The sequence below is a fragment of the Tenrec ecaudatus genome, chromosome 14 (assembly GCF_050624435.1).
Source record: "Tenrec ecaudatus isolate mTenEca1 chromosome 14, mTenEca1.hap1, whole genome shotgun sequence".
NCBI classification, from domain to species: domain Eukaryota; kingdom Metazoa; phylum Chordata; class Mammalia; order Afrosoricida; family Tenrecidae; genus Tenrec; species Tenrec ecaudatus.
The window spans coordinates 12954726-12974607 of record NC_134543.1 but is presented as its reverse complement, the minus strand read 5'-3'; the positions used below and the strand labels follow the sequence as shown (position 1 = coordinate 12974607).

The 19882-nt window shown below is 54.3% G+C and overlaps 1 protein-coding gene across 2 annotated transcripts in view; it reads right to left on the bottom strand.

The window, feature by feature from the left end:
* TTC7B (tetratricopeptide repeat domain 7B) overlaps nucleotides 1-19882 on the bottom strand; it is a 253479-nt gene that overhangs the window by 210581 nt on the left and 23016 nt on the right. For both annotated transcript variants that reach the window (XM_075530524.1, XM_075530525.1), the window contains exons 2-3: nucleotides 13553-13707; nucleotides 6332-6500 (exon numbers count right to left, since the gene is read on the bottom strand). In XM_075530524.1, the coding sequence (XP_075386639.1) occupies nucleotides 6332-6500; nucleotides 13553-13707 (324 nt within the window). The remainder of the gene's footprint in view (nucleotides 1-6331; nucleotides 6501-13552; nucleotides 13708-19882) is intronic.

The window sequence follows — 19882 nt, the reverse complement described above, 5'->3', positions numbered from 1 at the left end:
AACAGTGCATCTGGTGTGTTTGTGTTCAGGTCAACAGTGGCATCTGGGGGTGGTGGTGGTGGTGGTGGTGGTGGTGGTGGTGGTGGTGGTGGTGGTGTGTGTGTGTGTGTGTATTTAGAGGTTCATAGAATACAGCAAGCAGTTCCCAGGTGCTTTTTCTCAAGCCTCTGGCCTGCAGACAGGCTATGCTAAGCAGAGGGCTGTGGAGGGTGTGAAGACGCTGAGTCTTCAGCTTGGAGAGCTGGGCTGGGAGCGGAACATTGGTAGAGGTGGTTCCGCCTCCAAAGACGTGTGCTTAAGAACTTCTGGGGAACTGGCAGCACGTCTCAGGCGCCTCTCCTGAGAGCACCCTCGCCTCTTCCCACATTCAGAACAGGCAACCCCGGGGGGTCCACAGACAGCGCTTGGGCCAGCTGCACACAAGCCAAGGAGGAGGAAGCCTGGCAGGGCGGGGTGGTTGTTAATTGAGCTACCTCTGCCCGCCCCACACCTAGTCTTCATCGCATCCTGCCGGGGGAAGAAGCCTCAGCGAGCTCCGCAGACGGAGAGATGTGAGGCCCTGGGGGCCGTCTGGGAAAAGTAGCTCACACAGAAAAGCACACCCTTCTGGGAGCCTGGCATCTCCTCTGCTCCTCTCCCCTGCACTTGGGCTACTGCGCCCCCCACCTGTCCATGTGTCCTGCTGTGGAGGCTCATGTGCTGCTAGGGTGCTGGAAGCTACGCCCCTCACTGGCTTTTGTGTGAATGCTGGTCAACGTCAATGGCAGATTTCAGAGAAGCTTCCAGACTAAGGCAGAACGACGAAGATCTACTTCCAAAAAATTGCCAGCGATCACCAACAAGCTCAAGCCGGCCTAGGAAGGTGAAAACCGTGCAAGGCCAGGGGGCACTGTGGGCTGCTGTCCTCGGGGCCTGCCAGGAGTCAGGGCTGACCTAGGACCACGCTCAGCCAGGGGTCCCCGCACGCCCCTTACAAGGACAGGGCTGTGCCTGCAGGGTGCATGGGTGGGTTATTCTTGCCTCTTAGGGACACTACTTGAGCCCAACGAACCATGCCAATGGAAGTGACATTTTGTGATCCGACCCTCCATGTGAACCCACCTCGTCTTCCAGCTCAGTCTTGGGCAAAACGGGGCAACAGGCACCTCTGCCTTGAGCCCTCTCCCCAGACAAGCCTGTGACGGTAAACTCTCCAGGAACCCCTATCCCCTGGGCCCTCCCATCCTCATCACCAACAATGTTCTGTCCTTAAGGGGCAATCCAGGTGCCAGCCCTTACCGCCATCTTCCCCAAAGATTCCATGCAAAGGTCTTGGCCCCAAGGTCCCTCCCCTGAGAGCCATGATCCTGCCAGACTGAGCAGACACGCTGTTGCTCCTGCTGCTGTGGTGGAGGTGGTGGTGGTGGTGGTCATGGTGATCATGGTCATGGTGATGGTGGTGGTGGTGGAGGTGGTGGTCATGGTGGTCATGGAGGTGGTGGTGGAGGTGGTGGTCATGGTGATGGTGATGGTGGTGGTGGTGGAGGTGGTGGTCATGGTGGTCATAGTGATGGTGGTGGAGGTGGTAGAGGTGGTGGTCATGGTGGTCATGGTGGTGGTGGCGGCGGCGGAGGAGGTGGTGGTGGTGGTGGTCCGTCAAGTGGATTCCAACTCAAGGCAACCCTATTGGACGGAGTAGTCTGGCTCCATAGGGTTTCCTGAGCTGTGGTCCTTAAGACAGAGGCCTGGAGGCTCCATGGGTAAGCCTTGTTACTAACTGAAAAGTCAGAGGTTGGAAACCCCCAGCTGCCCCACAGGATAGGTGACAGTCTGCTTCCATATCAGGCTCCAGCCTCAAGAAAACGACTTAAGGCGGGTTAACAAAGGAAAGAAACAACAACAAAAACCTACAGCCTTAGTCCCCCCCCCCCTGGGGGGAGTTCTGCTCTGTCCTGTAGGGCTCATGCTTCACAATCCAGTTCCTGGCAGGACACTGGGCTTCGGTTTGATCATTTAAGGGAGCAGACCACCAAGTCGTGCTCCGGAGAATGAAAACCACCAACCTCCCTTCCCGTTGGCAGCCAAATGCGTAACCACTGCAGCGTCAGGGTCCCTCCACTGGGCTGTACCGACGGCACCGTGTGTTCCCTTTCCTGTTCCCCACAACCGAAGGCTTTGGGGGAGATGTGAGAAGATTAAAACGAGCGAGCGTCGGTTGATCAGCCAGGCACTGGGCTGAGTGGTGGTCAGGTAGCCGCTGACCCCTGCAGACCAGATAGAGATTCTTCTCCCAAGCAAGTAGGATCATTACTAACTAGGGTCTCCATTTCACAGAGGAGCTCCCCACCGAGAGGGAGGACCGCCGTCCACATCCCCTGGTCCTGGTCCCACCCGAGTGCACTGTGTGACACGGGACAAGTCCCTTCCCCTCTGTGACAGCCTCCCCACTGGATGACAAAAGGGTGTGTCTGAGAAGTGACTGTGAGCGTGCCTTCTCTTCTTCCCAGGGGCCTGAGGGTCACCTCACCGATGGCCGATGTGTGTGTTGCTTCAGCTTGCTCCAAACATCTCTTTCCCTTCTCCGGGAGGATGACACACCAGCAACCCGGCTTCCCTCACCGTAGACCACCCAGAGGACCACGCATAGGCAGAGGGGGGCAGCCCAGCCAATACCAACTGGACTGTCACCGGAGAGAAGTGACACATTCCCGCCTGTGTAAGCTGACGTGCTGTCACCCTCTGGAAGAAGGGGCCAGATCACAGCGACTCAGGGAGACCATCTCAGCAATGGCACCCACAGCTAGCTCCAGCCCCGCTCTACGTCCCCCCACTCTGCCCTATCCTCGCCACAGCAGATCCAAGTCCAGCATACAGCTTCCTCCCGGCCCCAGCACCCTCTGTGAGGACATCAGTGGCCACTTGGTATCTCAGGGATTTCTTCTAACCTCTCGGCCAAGTCCGCTTCTCCCGTGATTGACTCAGTACGACTGGGAGCTAAGAGGCGCCTCCAGTGCTTCTGTCCCCACGCTTTGTTTCTCTGCTCCAGCCCAAGAGATAAACTCACTGCCACTGAGCCGGCTCTGACTCACAGGGATGCTCCAGAACACGGCAGAAGGGCCCCTGAGGGTGTCCAAGGTTGTAAACCTTGGCAGGACCATAAAGCCTCATCTTTTTCCCACGGAGGCGGCTGGTGGGTTCAAACTGCTGACCTTGCGGTTAGCTACCCCATGAGTAACCCAGAATTCCACCCGGGCTCCTTGGCCTAGGGAAAAGGAGGAAAGGAAAACAGAGCTGAGGTCCTCGCAGGGGAGGAGGAGGAGGGTGCAGGCCCGGCTGGGCGAGGTGTGCCATTGGCCTGTAGCTACAGAAACTCGTCTGTGGTTGACAGGAATGAGTCTGCATCACCAGAATGCTCAGCAGGCTGCCCCCACACCATTCAGCCCCCCCCCCCAAAAAAAAACCAACAACAAACGAACCCAAACCTGAGCCCTCAAACCAGTGCCGGCTCCTCATGGTCCGGCAGGACAAGGCCCCAGGAGGGCACCTTCACAGAAGCAGACTCTCCTGCGCACTCTCCCGTGGAGCGGCTGGCGGGTTCGAGCCACTGACCTTCTGGTGAGCAGCCCAGCATGTAACCACTGTGCCACCAGGGCTCGATGGTGACCATGAGAGGCTAGCAGAGAAAGGGGCAGAGTCACCTTAGTGGCTCGGAAGAACTCACCGCCACCAAGTCATTTCTGACTCACAGTAACCCTAGTGGACTGGGTAGATCTGCCCCTGTGAGTGTCTGAGACACTCTTTATAGGGGCATGAAGTGGCTGGTGGTTTCGAACTGCTGACCTTTTGGTTAGCAGCCCAACTAGTAACCACGACACCACCAGGGAGATCCTGTGAGGGTTTCCATCCAGCCCTGATGCGGGTGCTATGCCAGGCTCTGTGCTGAGTTTCAGGGACGTCACATGAGCTAGCTGGACAGAGCACTTCTTTCTCAGGGGAGCACCCAGACTGGCGGAGGGAGCCTGAGGGACAGAAAGGAGCCTTATGGTAGAAACTTGGCTGAAGGGCCAAGGGGGCAGATATGAATCCAAGGGGGATCTCTGATGACCTGGATGCTCCTACCTGAGGCAGCCTTGTGTGTCTGAGGCACATCCCCGCGCACAAGGTACAAGGCGGAACAGAGAGGAGTGTGAGCACCGTAGCTGACCAGCCAGCCATGCCACCGCGCAGGAAGACAAGGCCTGTGTGATAGGTAGGCTTATGGTGCCAACCTGGCCTACAGGAACATGTGGGATTAATAAGGTCACGGTTTGGTTGGAGGGCAAAGAGATAAGTGATCGGACCAGAGTGCTGCTGCTTTAGCTAGTTCTCTGCCTCAACTTGTGAGCTACGCTACGTGTGGGACAAGCCAACCCATGGATCGTGTCCCTAGAGCTTGAGATTCCTTTACCACACTGCTGATGTGTACATTGCTGAGCTTGAAGCTGGTGGACCCTGTTGTCTGGCACTGCTTGCGTTCAGTATCCCATCCGGGCCTGCTCCGCTAAGCTCCTGAGCTGCTCACTGTCGGTGACCCACCCTGCTGTTGCTGCCTGTGGCCAAACTGCCTGCATTGCCCGAAGGAAGGCTCAGCTGGCTGCTTCCTTGTCCTTGGACCCGGCAGCCCTCGTGAGTTGAAGGCACTGCTGTTGCTAGGTGCCTAGGAAGCTAGAGCTCCTGGGGGGGACTGGATTTGGACTGTGCGAACCCCATGGCTTTTCCAGGTTCTGACAAAAAGTCTTTGTCAAGCCAGACCCGGAGGTCACATGCAGGGTCAAGCTAGTGTCAGCTGCAGCACCCCACTGCCAGCTCAGGCTGCCCAGCCCCTGGCCTCTGGGCCAGTCATGGTCAGTCGCATGCATGGGCTGGACAGCAGGTGGCAGAAAGGAGAGAAGCTGCCTGCTTCCAATGGGCAAGGCTTGCTTGGGGCTTTTATATATGCCCTCCTCTTCGAAAAAGCCCTCCTGACCCACAGTGACCACTCCTGCCCCAGATGAGCTGTTCTTTGTGCCCAGTGTAGACCAGGCACACGTGCTCTCCTGTTTGGGGTTGGCTTCATCAAATGCCAGTCATTACGCATTGGGGATGTGCCAAATGTGTACGTTGTTAAGTGCTTCGCCGAAATGACCTGACTTCATCTTCCAGCTGACTCTAGAACGTGGGTGCGATTTGCCCATTTTACAGATGAAGAAACGAGCCTGGACAGGTCAGCTACGAGGTGAGGCGTGCGTCTCCTCCAAGGGGCTGTGTCCTCTCACACTAGAGGACACCCTGTGTCAGAGCCACACAGAGATCACGCTCGGCCTTTCTCTGACACCCCGAGTCCCTGGTCCCGTCACTGGACACCTGGGGGAGCACTGCCTGGTTCCGGGATTATCACAGGAGTCCTCCAAGCAGGTGTGGCCGGCTCACCTGGTCCCCGTGTGTGCGAGGTGTGTCTGACCCATGTCGTGGTGTTCCCCATCGCCTCAAGCGCACGTGAAAGTTGGACAGCGAGCCTGGAAGACCGCAGAAACATGGGTGCTTTTGAATGGTGGTGCTGGAGAAACATGTTGAAAGTGGACTGTCGAAAGGACAAACGTCTTCGTGTTGGAAGAAGGACAGCCAGAATGCTCCTGAAGAGGCCAGGATGGCTTCTGACCCAGGCCGTGGAATTTCGCTTGCCCCATATGCGTGTGGATATTGGACACTGAGTAGGGAAGACGGGAGAATCGTGAATGGGTTTGAACGACGGTGCTGGCGAAGAAGACTGAGAGTCGCATGGACTGAACAAAAGGACAAACAGATCTCTCTGGAAGGAGGATCGCCGGAACGCTCCTTAGAGGCAAGGGCGGGGGGGGGGGGGGGGAGGTGAGGCTTCATATTGGACATGCTGTCGGGAGGGACCGGTCCTTGGAGAAGGACACCTTGCTTGGTAAAGTAGAGGGCAGTGAAAGAGGGGAAGACCCTTGATGAGATGGACTGACCCCGTGGCTGCCCCCATGGGCCCTGGCACAGGCACCACTGTGAGGATGGCGCAGGGCCGGGCAGCATCGCTGTGGGTCAGAACCAAGTCGCTGGCACCTGGCCACATCTTATCCACAGGTCCCAGCTTCCATGGCGCAGGACTTATCAGAGGGCAGAAACTGGCATGTCACATCCCCCAGGGATAACCGAAGAACCAGGTTCTGCTGCTGGGACCGCTCTGTGAGGGGGCGCCAGCCCTGTGGGGTGCATCCGGCATAATCGACAGCCAAGGTCCCAGCTCAGACCGGAGGCTCTGGGGAGAACACCCCCTGGCTCCTTGGGGAGGCCCTCCCCCAGGGACGCCCCTCACCTTTGGTAGCATAGGCCTCGGCGATCATCCGCAGCTTGTAGGGGGCGGCCGCGGCCAGCGGCAAGTCGTCGAGGGCCACCCGGGCGTAGAGGTTGAGTGCCTCTTTGTACTCGCCTTCCACGTAGTTCAGCTTGCCCATGAGCACGTTGCATTCCTGTAGGAATTCTGACTGGAAGGAAAAGGAGGAGAGAGAGAGAAAACCGTTTTCCTTCCTATTAGGCGGGCTTCTCGGGGCAGACACAGCCATCCCGTTGACTGCTACCCCGCCCCCCCCAAAAAAGAGGCAGCTCTCCCCGACCACGCGGAGATGTGAGCGCAAGTGCTGGTGGCAACGTTCCTCCCCTCTGAAGGGCCCCGTCCCCGGGCGAACGGCAGCCTCTGCGTACGACGGACCATCTGCCGATATGAGGAGGGTGGGCCTGGCACGGGTTCCTCCGGGATCAGCCCTGGAAACAGAGTGCTCCGTGGAAGGGAAGGAGGGAGGGAGGAGGGCTTAGTTCTTGGTGAGCAGAGGGGAGGCAAAGAGAGGAAGACTTCACGAAACGGATCGCCCCAGGGGCTGCAGCAGAGGGCTCGCATGCAAGAGTAAGTGTGAGGATGGTGGTGTGTCGGTCTGCGTGCACAGGGCCACCAAGGTCCGGACAGACAAGGACAGTGAAAGAAGGCCATCCCAGAAGACCACACTGTGCCACGGTTCCACGGACGGGACGGCATGTCGGGAGGAGGCTTCTCCGCAGAGCCGAGATGGACAGAAGCCTGTGGCTGCTGGGCTGAGGGCAGCCGGGGGTGGGCATGGAGGGGGAGGGTCACAGTTTCCTTTCAGCAGGATGCAAATGGTCTACATGTGAACATACGACAAACCCCCAAATGGTTCACTCTGACGAGAGGATTATAATTCTCGACCCAAACGCACTGTCATTGAGTGGATTCTGATTCATAGCAACTCTACACGGGGGCTGCTGAGGCTATAGATCTGTATGGCAGCAGCCAGCCTCGTCTTTCTCCCAAAGAACAGATGGTGGGTTTGAACCACTGACCTTGCAGTTGGCAGCTCCACACCTAACCCACAGTGCCACCAGCACTCCTCTATCTCAGGGCCCCAGGCGGGGTCAAGGCCGGAGGGGAAGCTGCATAACTGAAATGTACAACCGCCTCAAAAAAGGAAGCTTGGCTGACCACCCAAGAAGAGAGGCCTCTTGAAACCGGTGCAATTGCTTTATCAGCAATTGCTTGATTTCCAGGAGCAGGCTTTTCTCAGAGCTGGTGCAGTCCATTACAGTAACTGAGTCCTGGTCCCTCCCCAGAAGCCCAGCCTATCAAGTGAGGTTACCGAGTCTTGATCCCCTCCCTATAAGCCCAGCCTATCAATTGAGGTTACTGAGCCCTGATCCCGTCCCCAGTGGCCCAGGCTGTCCCAGACCTAAAACAGCTCTCATTCCTCTCCAATCAGATGTCTATTTCCCTGGTCGACCCCAGAAGCCTCTGCCCTACTCCCATCAGTACCTTCCCCAGCTGAGGCAGGATGAATCAACCCAGCCATCTATATAAGGAAACAGATGTATCACCCTCGCGCGGGCCTGGCCTGCTCCTCAAAACGCAAGCTATTCAAGGCCACAGTTTCCAGCTCTCGGGAGCAAGCATGAAGCTGCACTAATCTGAAATGCACTGCTTTGTCAGGGGATGTGTAGGGAACGTGGCCAGAGACCAACCAGTATTGGAGAAGCAGACGACCCAGCCAAGGTAGGGGCTTCCAGGCAGCTCCTGAAAGTGGGCGGAGCCAGAGGCAAGCCTGGGGAGGACGGTGAGACGGACATCATGGTCCGAAGGGAAGAAATGGTTGTGTAAAGCCATACGGCAGTCTCTGTACACCGGAAATGGTTTTGTAAAGTCATACGGCGGTCTCTGTACACACTGGCCAGGGTCAGAGAGCCAAGCTCCCTAGAGGCCCGAGGGCAAGGGCACAATCCAAGAAATTAGAAATCTATTTGGAAACAGCCTTAAAGAGAAGATTGTGGGGAAAAAGCACAAGGGCTCACCCACCGGGCCGGGGACAGGCCAGGCTTGGGCCTGTGTCACGGATTCTGTTCCTGTTCTCAGTCCTCCGGCACATACATTAAGAACCCTGGTGGAGCAGCGTGGGCACGTCCCACCCAGCATCATCCCCCTGAAGAAGGCCAAGGTCCCTGGGCTGCCTGCACCGACACAGTGCCCATTCAGCTGACCTGACCCCAAGAAGCGACTTTCTTAACTTGACGGAGAAGCCAGGTCTCTTGATTCCTGGCCCGGGCTCTTTCTCCCACACCATACTTGCAGCTTGCTCTGCAGCTTCCAGCTCAACTCATTTTGTGCTTCATGGGAGCCCTGCTGGGGTAGAGGGTTGTCCGTTAGGCTGCTAAGGGCAAAGTTCAAAGCCACCAGCGGCTGCCCCCTCCACAGAAAGATGAGGCTTTCTGCTCCCATAGAGAATTACAGCCTAGAAGCCCACGGGGGCATTTCTACGCTGTCCTGTGGGGTCGCTATGAGTCACAATCAACTCGGGGGCAGTGGGCCTGGTTGCGGTTTGTCTGGTCTTGTTTTCATGTTTGTCGCACACGATCAAGCCCTCAGCTTGTAGACACAGTGGATGTCAACACCCGCTCTACATCGTAGGTCCTTTCATGGTGCACAGTTCTGCACCCGGGACACCACGGTGGTCAGGGTTTGCCGGGGGCCACAGAGGGAGGAGAGCCAGGAATGGGAGGAGGGCCTGGGACAAGAAACTAGGGGCCTCCTGGGACAATGGTGGAGACAGAAGAAGGTGCCGGATTACCGTTCCAGACAGAATCTCAAATTCTCTGATTTCAGACTTTCTCGTGTCGGGCAGGCCAGGTGAACCCCCAAAACCATCACCCAGCAGTCATTGTAAACCTTACACAAAAAGACCCCCTGAAGCCTTTTCAAGATCAATAGGCACATTTGACTAAACCAATGAAAAATGTCCACCGTAAGCACAATGCTCATTTAAAAACTATCTACATGGGGTCCAAGTGGCAAGGGCCACTCCACAGATCTTAAAGGAGGAGTTATGTCCCCAGGCAGTGACTTCATGTCCAGGGGCAGTGAGTGAGTTCATGTCCCAGGCAGTGACTTCATGTCTGGGGCAGTGAGTGAGCTCATGTCTGGGGTAGTGAGTTCATGTCCAGGGGTAGTGAGTGAGTTCATGTCCAGGGGCAGTGAGTGAGTTCATGTCTGGGGCAGTGAGTTCATGTCTGGGGCAGTGACTTCATGTCCAGCGGAAGTGAGTGGGTTCATGCCTGGGGCAGTGACTTCATGACCAGGGGCAGTGAGTGGGTTCATGTCCTAGGCAGTGACTTCATGTCCAGGGGCAGTGAGTTCATGTCTGGGGCAGTGATTTCAGGGCTAGGGCAGTGAGTGAGTTCATGTCTGGGGCAGTGAGTGAGTTCATGTCTGGGGCAGTGACTTCATGTCCAAGGGCAGTGACTTCATGTCCAGGGGCAGTGACTTCATGTCCAGGGGCAGTGAGTGAGTTCATGTCTGGGGCAGTGAGTGAGTTCATGTCTGGGGCAGTGACTTCATGTCCAAGGGCAGTGACTTCATGTCCAGGGGCAGTGACTTCATGTCCAGGGGCAGTGAGTGAGTTCATGTCTGGGGCAGTGACTTCATGTCCAGGGGCAGTGAGTGAGTTCTTGTCTGGGGCAGTGAGTGAGTTCTTGTCTGGGGCAGTGAGTGAGTTCATGTCTGGGGCAGTGAGTTCATGTCTGGGGCAGTGAGTTCATGTCCCAGTGAATGAGTTCATGTCCCAGGCAGTGAGTTCATGTCCCAGTGAGTGAGTTCATGTCCCAGGCAGTGACTTCATGTCTAGGGCAGTGAGTGAGCTCATGTCTGGGACAGTGAGTTCATGTCCAGGGGCAGTGAGTTCATGTCCAGGGGAAGTGAGTTCATGTCCAGGGGCAGTGAGTGAGTTCATGTCTGGGGCAGTGAGTGAGTTCATGTCCCAGGCAGTGACTTCATGTCCAGGGGCAGTGAATTCATGTCTGGGGCAGTGATTTCATGGCTAGGGCAGTGAGTGAGTTCATGTCTGGGGCAGTGACTTCATGTCCAGGGGCAGTGAGTGAGTTCTTGTCTGGGGCAGTGAGTGGGTTCATGTGTGGGGCAGTAAGTTCATGTCCAGGGGCAGTGACTTCATGTCCAGGGGCAGTGAGTGAGTTCATGTCTGGGGCAGTGAGTGAGTTCATGTCTGGGGCAGTAAGTTCATGTCCAGGGGCAGTGAGTGGGTTCATGCCTGGGGCAGTGAGTTCATGTCCAGGGGCAGTGAGTGGGTTCATGCCTGGGGCAGTGACTTCATGTCCAGGGGCAGTGAGTGGGTTCATGTCTGGGGCAGTGAGTGGGTTCATGTCTGGGGCATTGAGTGAGTTCATGTCTGGGGCAGTGAGTGAGTTCTTGTCTGGGGCAGTGAGTGAGTTCATGTCTGGGGCAGTGAGTGAGTTCATGCCTGGGGCAGTGAGTTCATGTCTGGGGCAGTGAGTGGGTTCATGTGTGGGGCATTGAGTGAGTTCATGTCCAGGGGCAGTGAGTGAGTTCATGTCTGGGGCAGTGAGTGGGTTCATGTCTGGGCAGTGAGTAGGTTCATGCCTCCAGCAGTGAGTTCATGTGTGGGGAAGGAACAACTCTGAAAAGGAAAGCGGCATGGTGGACACGTCAAAAACTGTCCTCTGCATCACAGAATAGTGCTTGTGGAAAGTCGGGAGCTGGGGCACGTTCTGCTGTGTATAAATATTCTCAACAACAGCACCAAAACACCAAGTCTCAATGTCAAACCAGGAAAGTTTGATTGTAACTTTAACCAGGACAGCACACTCCAGGCGAAGCTGTGTGGCTCGAACTGAAAAACATGGCCCTCGTGACAGCGTCTCCAGACAGAACCAATCACAGATCAATACATGACCCGGATCCAGTGCTGCTGGGCTTGAAGGAGCACCTGCATTTGGAGTCTCAGAGCCACCTCGAGCTAAGCAGATTCATAGATGAGACACAGGAAGCTCAGAGAGGTTAAGCAACTGCCCAAGGTCACACAGGGACTTTACCTACGCCCTGCTAACTGTAACTTCAATGTTCATCCCCCTGCCTTGCGTTATGGTTGGTGGAGAACAAAGCACAGGGAAGAAATGAAATCGGTCGGCACCTTCACCTTTTCACGATGAAGTTGGCAGAGCTGGACGTAGGAGAGGAACTGGCGAGGCGCCAGGCCTGGAAGAGTGTGATCTTCAACCTCCCTCCCCTTCACGCAGCCACACCTGCACACCCTCAGCAGGGCACCTGAAACTGACTGTCCACCCCTGAGAGATGTGGCCCCAAGAGCCTGATGTCCCGCCAGCTCCAGCTGATCACAGCCACCAGTGTCACCAGAACTTCCTGGTTGGGGACAGTGGACGTAGAGAGAACTGTCTGGACGAGGGAGCAGATGGAGTGCAAAGCCCCAGGGGCAGCACCCCATCACCGAGAACTTGCAGGGTCCGGGGAGTGTCCAGGAGAGAGAGACAGCCACAGAGCCCGTTTGAAAAGGTAGTGTCTGCCAGACAGACCCTATGCATTCCCTTGGAGTTGATCTGGATTCGGGGTGACCCCAGGTCCCCGGGTAGGACAGGCTGTCTGCTCCCAGCTGGAAGCTGGGGGTTGTAGCTGGGGAAAGGCCTGGAGATCTCTTTCTGCTGAGTTGATGGCCAGGAAAGCCCCAGGGAGCTACGAGTTCGTATTCTATGCTGTGGCCTACGGCCGCCCCGGCAGACGCTACTACAAATGTTGCCCAAGTCCCTGGTTGAGACAGGGCCCGGGGGAGGTGGTCAGCAGACAGAGAGGAAGGGTGTCTGCAGAGGAAGGTTCACAGGCCGGAGGTTCCAGTCACCCTAACAGCTGACCCAGTTCACACAGACAGAAACCACGTCCCAGCACGGCAAGTGGCCTTCCTCGGTCTCTCACACCTTGGGAGCGGGCGTGGGTTTCCAATACAGAGAGGAGAGGTCGGTCCAGAGAAGGCCCAGGCCCTCTGAGGGAAAGACGCACACACAGACCAGGGGAAAGGCCAACGGTCGGCTCTGGCGTCCTGAGGCCGGCAGAGAAACGCCCTCAGGGGCGGAAATCGCCAAGGTTACAAGGAAACAGGAGTCGGGTGCCAAGCGGACATCAAAGAATGGTGGACGTGTGAGGGGGAAGTTTCCCATGAAGTCCCCTTGGATAGTTCACCGCAATCATTCTTCCAAGAGCTCCTCAGACAGCGAGACTGGGGGGTGGGGCACTCCCCACAGACGAAGACCAGGAAGGGGCCAGGAGGCCATCGGCTCCCTGCAGGACCATGACCTTAGGGAGGCAGGGAGAGCGGGATTTCAGGGATGGGGACGTGTCCCGAGGCAAGGAAGCTTGAGTCCCTGAGTATGTGTGAGTGTGTGTGTGTTTGTGATTGTGTGTGACTGTGAGTGTATGTGTGTGAGTGAATGTGTGTATGACTATGTTATGAGTATGTATACTGTGTGTGTGAATTTGAGTGTGTGTGTGTGAGTATATATGTGTGAGTGTGAGTATGTGTGTGTGAATGTATGTGTGTTTGTATGTGCAAGTGTATATGTGAGTGTATGGGTGAGTCTGTGTTAGTGTGTGTGTGTTTGTGATTGTGTGTGCATGCATGTATGTGGGTACATGTGTGTGAGTGAGTGAGTGTGTGTGTGGAGGGGTTGTTGATCAAACAAAGGGGACCCCACTCATGGGAGAAACCAAGGGAAAAGCAGGAAGGAGGGAGGAAGAGGGAAAGGACAGGGAGGCGAGTCCAAGGGTGACCAGGAATCGGCAGATAGCTACAGAGCCTGGTGAAAGGATGGTCTTGGAGCCACACTGGTGAGCAGGAGTGTCCCGGCCAGGTCCCCTCCCACACAGAGGGGCCTCGACAGGACCTTGTGCGTGAAGTGCCACGTCTCCTTTTCCACAGCAGGAACAGTGTCAGGTGGAGCTCTGGAGCCACAGCCCTGGAGCACCTGGCCAAGATTAGTGTCATTTTTCAGGATCATGTGTCACCGAGACGCTCCTGGGAAAAGCCCTGTGGGACCCACCCAGGGGTGCTAGCCTGCTCCTAACAGATGCACTGTGGCCTCCTTTCACACTGTGAAGGGAAGATGGGCGGTGACCCCACACCCTGGGCCCCGCTGTCCCCTCCACCCTGGAGGCCCACAGTACCTTGAGGTTCCCTCGGTCCAGGGCGGCAGTCAGATGCTTGCGGACCTCAGTCAGCTGGGGTCGGGGTCCCCGGGGGCTGGCCCCCTGCCGTAGGGGTCGCTCCTTCAGGTACTGCTCCAGCTTCGACTCCCCCAGGAGGAGCTCTGCCATGTCATCTGCAAAGAGCAGAGGGAGAGGCTCAACAGGGGCAAGGCTTGGGCTGTCTGCTGGGCACCGCCCCCCCCAGACACAGAGACCGCATGCCCAGCCCACTGAGCCCAAGTGCTGGGGGCCCCGCCAGGCCCGGCGGCGCGTCCTAGTCTTTGACGGGGTCCAAGCGGGCATCGTCTGTGTGAAGCCTGTTTATTAGCCGAGAAGATCCCAGCCCTTCGCACTCCAGCAGGTGGCTCAGCCACCACTGTCCCAGGTTTACTGACGGGAGAATGACTGGGCCGCGTGAAACAGAGAGTGCTCATGCTCAGGAGAGATGGAGGAAGAGAAGGAGGAGGAGGAGGAGGAGGAGGAAGAAGAAAGAAGAGGAAGAGGAAGAAGAAGAGGAGGAGGAGGAAAAGTTGAAGTTGTCAGGATATATCCAACAAGGTCTTTATGAACAATGCACAAAGCCTAAGACGATGTATTTCCTAAGAGCGGGCTTTGTGGCATCTGCCGTCGTACATGGAGCTGGGCTCCAAACTCCAAAGTCGCTGCTATAGAGTCAGATGTGGCCCAGAGCAACCCTGCACGACGGAGCAGAACTGCCCCCGTGGGCCGAGACTGGAAATCTTGCTGGGAGGGGCTGGTGGTTTCAAACTGCTGGTCTTGCCATTGGCAGCCCAACCCATAACCCAGTTCGCCCAGACGGTTCTCAACACACCCAGCCCGGCAACCCTTTCTGCGGGGGGAGGTTTAAAAAGTCCACAGGGAAACCCTCCGGTCTCACTCAAATCCACTAGCTCTGAGGGCCGGGAGAGGAGGCCTCGGCTAAGGGGAGGATCCAATGTGGACTTGATCTTGAACTTTCTGGTCTTGGTAAGGAGACTGGGCTTGCCTGTTAGTTAGCTGCATGCTTTCAACTGGAGTAACGATCGGCGGGTCCACCTTGAGATTCTGGGTGGCAGGGTCTTCAGAGGCTGAGAGTCTTTTCAAGCCCTCTGCTCAGTCACCCCAAGGCTGCAGAGTCTGTGAGTCTCAGAGGGGCCTTTGTTCCTGCCGCTGGTGCTGCGGCTATTGACTGCCACAGAGCTGGCCGGCGTGGCTCATGGAAGCCCCCTGCACGATGGGGTCAGACCACGGAGACCCATGGGGTTTGACTTGCAGGTTTCAGAGTCAATCCCCAGGCATCTCTTTCTAGCCTGACAGCTACACTGAAATGAGTTCACAGCAACACACAAGCTCCCACTGCAGGTGGTGGAGCTGCACACAAGGTGCCTGGGCTGGTCTCGAACCCCAGTCTCCCACGTGGAAAGTGAGGATTCTACTTGTGGAGCCTATTGCCTTCCATCTGGGTACTGGGAAGCCCAAAACGATCTTCCAGAACTGCAACGTGGGGCCCCGGGAGGAGCCAAGCAACGCCTAACGGCGGCCCAGTGAAGAAACTGAAGTCAGTGGAAGATATGAAAACAATAATCACTTATCATGTATCAAGGGGTCACGAGGGTGGGAGGGTGGAGGAAGGAGGGTAGAAAGAAGAGCTGATACCAAGAGCTCACATAGAAAGTAAATGTTGAGAAAATGAGGATGGCAACATGTGTACTAATAGGCTGGATACAATGGATGTATGGAATGTTATAAGAGCTGAAAGAGCCCCCAATAAAATGATTTAAAAATAAGTAAAAGGAACTGAAGGAACTGAAGTTGAGACTTCTGTAGATATCCAAGAGGAAAGAGCAAACAGCCTGCAAGGCGGGGAGGAAATCTGGAAGGGCCCACAACAAAGGAGCAAGACCTACAGAACAGACAGACACACGTGCAGCCCAGCACGCTGCAGCAGCGGGACACCAGCCAAGCGCAAAGGCAGCGTTCTCCCAGCAACACGAGTCCTGCTTGACAATGGACAAGAGACGACTCAAAATAAAGGACTCTAGCAGGGAGCCCCTGTACACAAGAAGGCTAAGAGGGAGTCGCCGGTCGCTCTGCTATAGAACCCTGAATACCTGTGAGGGTTAGAGCCACAGAATAGAATGTGAATGTTAAAACAACTTTCTCAAAACTCGCTGCAGGGGGGAGGGTGAGGAGAGGAGGGGTGGAAAGAGGAGCTGATACCAAGGGGGGCTCAAGTAGAAACTGTTTTGGAAATGATTATGGCAACATGTGAACAAATGTGCTTGATACAATGGATGCATGGAATGTTATAAGAGCCCCCAATAAAGTGATTTTTAAAAAAGAAACTCACTGCAGCCAAATCTGTTCCGACTCTACTAGCCCCTGTTGGGCCAGGGGAACTGCTCCCTCGGGTTTCATTTTTATGGAGCAAACAGCCTCGTTTTCTCCTTTGGAGCAGCTGGTGGAGTTGAACCGCTGACCTTCCTGAGAGCAGCCTAAGGTTTAACTCACTATGCCACCAAGGCTGCTGCTTGCAAGCCCATACAATGTGAAGCACCACAGATTCTTTAGATTCACTTGGGTTTCTTCACATGAATGCTTACTAATACACACACACAAAAACATAGAGCAGTGAAATACCAGCAAGCCACATATGTCATTGAGGATTTCTCTGGTAGCCACATTAAGAAAATAGATGATGAAAACCCAGAAATAAAATCATCAGCATACAGTCAACTGATCTTTGATAAGAGCCCCAAAAATATCGAAATGGGAAGCAGATAGCCTCTTCAACAAGTAGTGCTGGAAAAAATGGCTATCTACCTACAGACAAATGAAGCAAGACCCTTATCTCACTCCGTGCATAAGAATAAACTCAAGGGGGATCGCAGGCCTTGAAATAAAACCCCAAACTATTAGGGCCATCAATGAGGGAATGGGGACCAACCTGAGAACTTTGGCACAGGGAATACACAGGCTGTCAGAAATAGGGAAGGACACAAACACAGAGGAGGGAAAAATTGACAAATGGGATATACTGAAGATAAAACACCTGTGTACATCGAAAGAATTCACCAAGAGAGTAATAATCGAGTCCACGGACTGGGAAAATATCTCTAGCAATGACAAATCAGACAAAGGCCTTATTACTAAAATCTACAATACTCTGCTAGCTTCCAAAAAGAAAAAAAAAACTAATTGCCCACTGAGGAGGTGGGCAAAGGACTTATACAGAAGTTTCGCAGGAGTAGAAATCCGAATGGCCAATAAACATATGAGAAAATGTTCCCGATCTTTAGCCATAAAATAAATGCAAATTAAAACAATAATGAGACACCACCTAACACCCTCAAAGATAGCCCAATTCAAAAAATCAGAAAGCAACAAGTGTTGGAGGGGCTGGGGGAAGACAGGAACTCTCATCCACTGCTGGTGGACCTGTGTGTACAGCCACTATGGAAATCAATCTGGCGATATCTAAAACAGATGGAAATCCGTTAACATACGACCCAGCAATCCCCCTACTGGGCATGTACCCGGAAGAGGCAAGAAACAAACGAAAGCCAGACATCTGTGCCCCAATGTTCATCACGGCACAGTTCACAATTGCAAGGAGTTGGAAACAACCCAAATTTCCATCAACTGACGATTGGATTAAAAGTCTATAATACATACATACAATGGAGTACTACACATCGCTAAAAAGCAGTGATAAATGTATGAAGCACATCGATGCATGGGAAGAACTGGAGGAAATCATGCAAAGCGAAGTAAGCCAAGCACAAAAGGACAAGTACAACATGAGTCCGCTGAGGTAAGCTTTAAAAAAAAAATGCAAAGGGGGCATAGGGAAAAAGCTACTGTATACAAACATTCCTGGGGTGAGGAACAGGTAGTATGGCAGGGGCCAGACCAAATCCATGGGTACACATGGTAGACAACTAAAAAGGAGGGGGGGGGAGAAAAAAAAGAAATGGGCATCAGGGGCACAGAGCACTAACCCACCCAAGGGGAGGTATTGTTTCTATCTCCACAGGGAAAGAGGGACCAGACTTCAACCCAGTGCTCTAAGATGTGAACGCAACATGCAGGCACGGAGTAAGGAACCAATGGATAGGCCTGAGGGGCCAGCTCCAATCCCAACTACGTGGACAGCTGCTCCGCCCCCCAGAAGAATTTATTTCAGAGGACAGCACTGAAGCTGCAGCTCAGGGAGAGGGACCTGTCTGATCAGAGCACACAGGAGCAAATGAAGGGGGAGGAAGAGAGAGCGGAGCACGTCTTGGCCCACCAGGCCTTGAGGACGATATTCCCGCTCAGAGCATCCAATCCATAGAGAAGACCATCTGGTTGGCCCCACTATGAGACACGACATCCCTCACTGACCCACAGCCCTACAGGGGACAACACTGGAGACACAGTGTGGGAATTGTGCCCTATCTGATCCCACCACACCGAGGCAAAACACTTAGGTGCAAGGGGAACAGGGCAATGAAGTCCCCAGAGAATACCAAAAAGAGACTTTGGGGCCAGGGCTTGCGCCCCAACTGACTCAGCCAGTAAACACTCCTAAAGGCCAACAAACGGTCCTTGAACCAACTACAAGCTTTTCTTTTTTGTTTTTGTTTTGTTTTCGTCATTGGCTTTTTGGTGTTGGTATTGTTTTATTTTCTTTTGTTGCTTGGTTTTGCTCGGTCTTGTTTCTGTGCATGTTATTATCTCCGCAGGTCTGTCTAAATGAGATAGGCTGGATGAACAATCTGGAGAAAACAACGGAACAGACAGTTACGGCGGGATATGAGAGGGGGAGGTGGGGGGAAAGGAAGTGGTGTTAAGAAACCCAGGGACAAGGAAACAAGTGATCCAAATCGGTGGTGAGGAGGGTGTAGGAGGTCTGATAGGGTTTGATCAAGGGCAGTGTAACCGAGAGGAATTATTGAAACCCAAATGAAGGCAAAACATAATAGTGGAACAAGAGGAAAACAAACGGAAATAGAGGAAAGAGGTAGGAGGTGAAGGGAACTTATAGAGGTCTAAGTAAAGACATGTACATATGTAAACATTTATATACGAGGACGGGGAAGTAGATCTATGTGCATATATTTATAGGTTTAGTATTAAAGTGCAGATGGACACTGGGCCTCCACTCAAGCACTCCCTCAATGCAAGAATACATTGTTCTATTAAACTGACATTCCATGATGCTCACCTTCCCAACACAATCACTGAAGACAAAGCAGGAGCATAAGCAAATATGGTGAAGGAAGCTGATGATGCCCGGCTATCAAAAGATATAGCCTCTGAGGTCTTAAAGGCTTGAAGTTAAACAAGCGGCCATCTAGCTCAGGAGCAACAAAGCCCACATGGAAGAAGCACACGGGCCTGTGTGACCACGAGCTGTTAAAGGGATCAGGTAACAGGCATCATCAGAACAAAAAGTCAAATCATTGTGAATGAGGGGGAGTGCAGAGTGGGGACCCAAAGCCCATCTGTAGGCAACTGGACATCCCCTTACAGAAGGGTTGCAGGGAGGAGACCAGCCAGTCAGGGTGCAGTATAGAAACGATGAAACATACAACTTTCCTCTAGTTCCTAAATGCTTCCTCCCCTCCACTATCATGATCCCAATTCTACCTTAAAAATCTGGCTAGACCACAGGATGTACACTGGTACCGATAGGAACTGGAAACACAGGGAATCCAGGGCAGATGATCCCTTCAGAACCAGTGGTGAGAGTGGCGATACCAGGAGGGTGGAGGGAAGGTGGGGTAGAAAGGGGGAACCGATTATAAGGATCTACATATAACCTCCTTCCTGGGGGACGGACAACAGAAAAGTGGGTGAAGGGAGACGTCAGACAGTGTAAGATATGACAAAATAATAATATATATATTATCAAGGGTTCATGAGGGAGGGGGAATGGGGAGGGAGGGGGGAAATGAGCAGCTGATGCCAGGGGCTTAGGTGGGTCTGAGATCATAACTGTTCCTGGAAGTACAAAGCCTCATCTTTCAAACTGCGGACCTGGCTGTCAGCAGCCCAGTGCTGACCGCCCCTAGGCCACAGGGCTCCTTGGTACACAACACCGAAAACAAACCAAAACCCAAACTCACTGCCGATGAGTCGATCCTGACTCATAGCGTCCCTACGTATCACAGAACAGTTATGTCGGATCTTGGGGGGCCGGGAGACTCTAGGATAGTCCGGTGTTGAAGAGACCTGCGATTCGGTAGAGGACTGGGAGTGAGGTGCAGAACTCATGCATGGCCCGGCCCCCCGGGGCTCCGAGTGCATAGTGTGCTCAGTGGT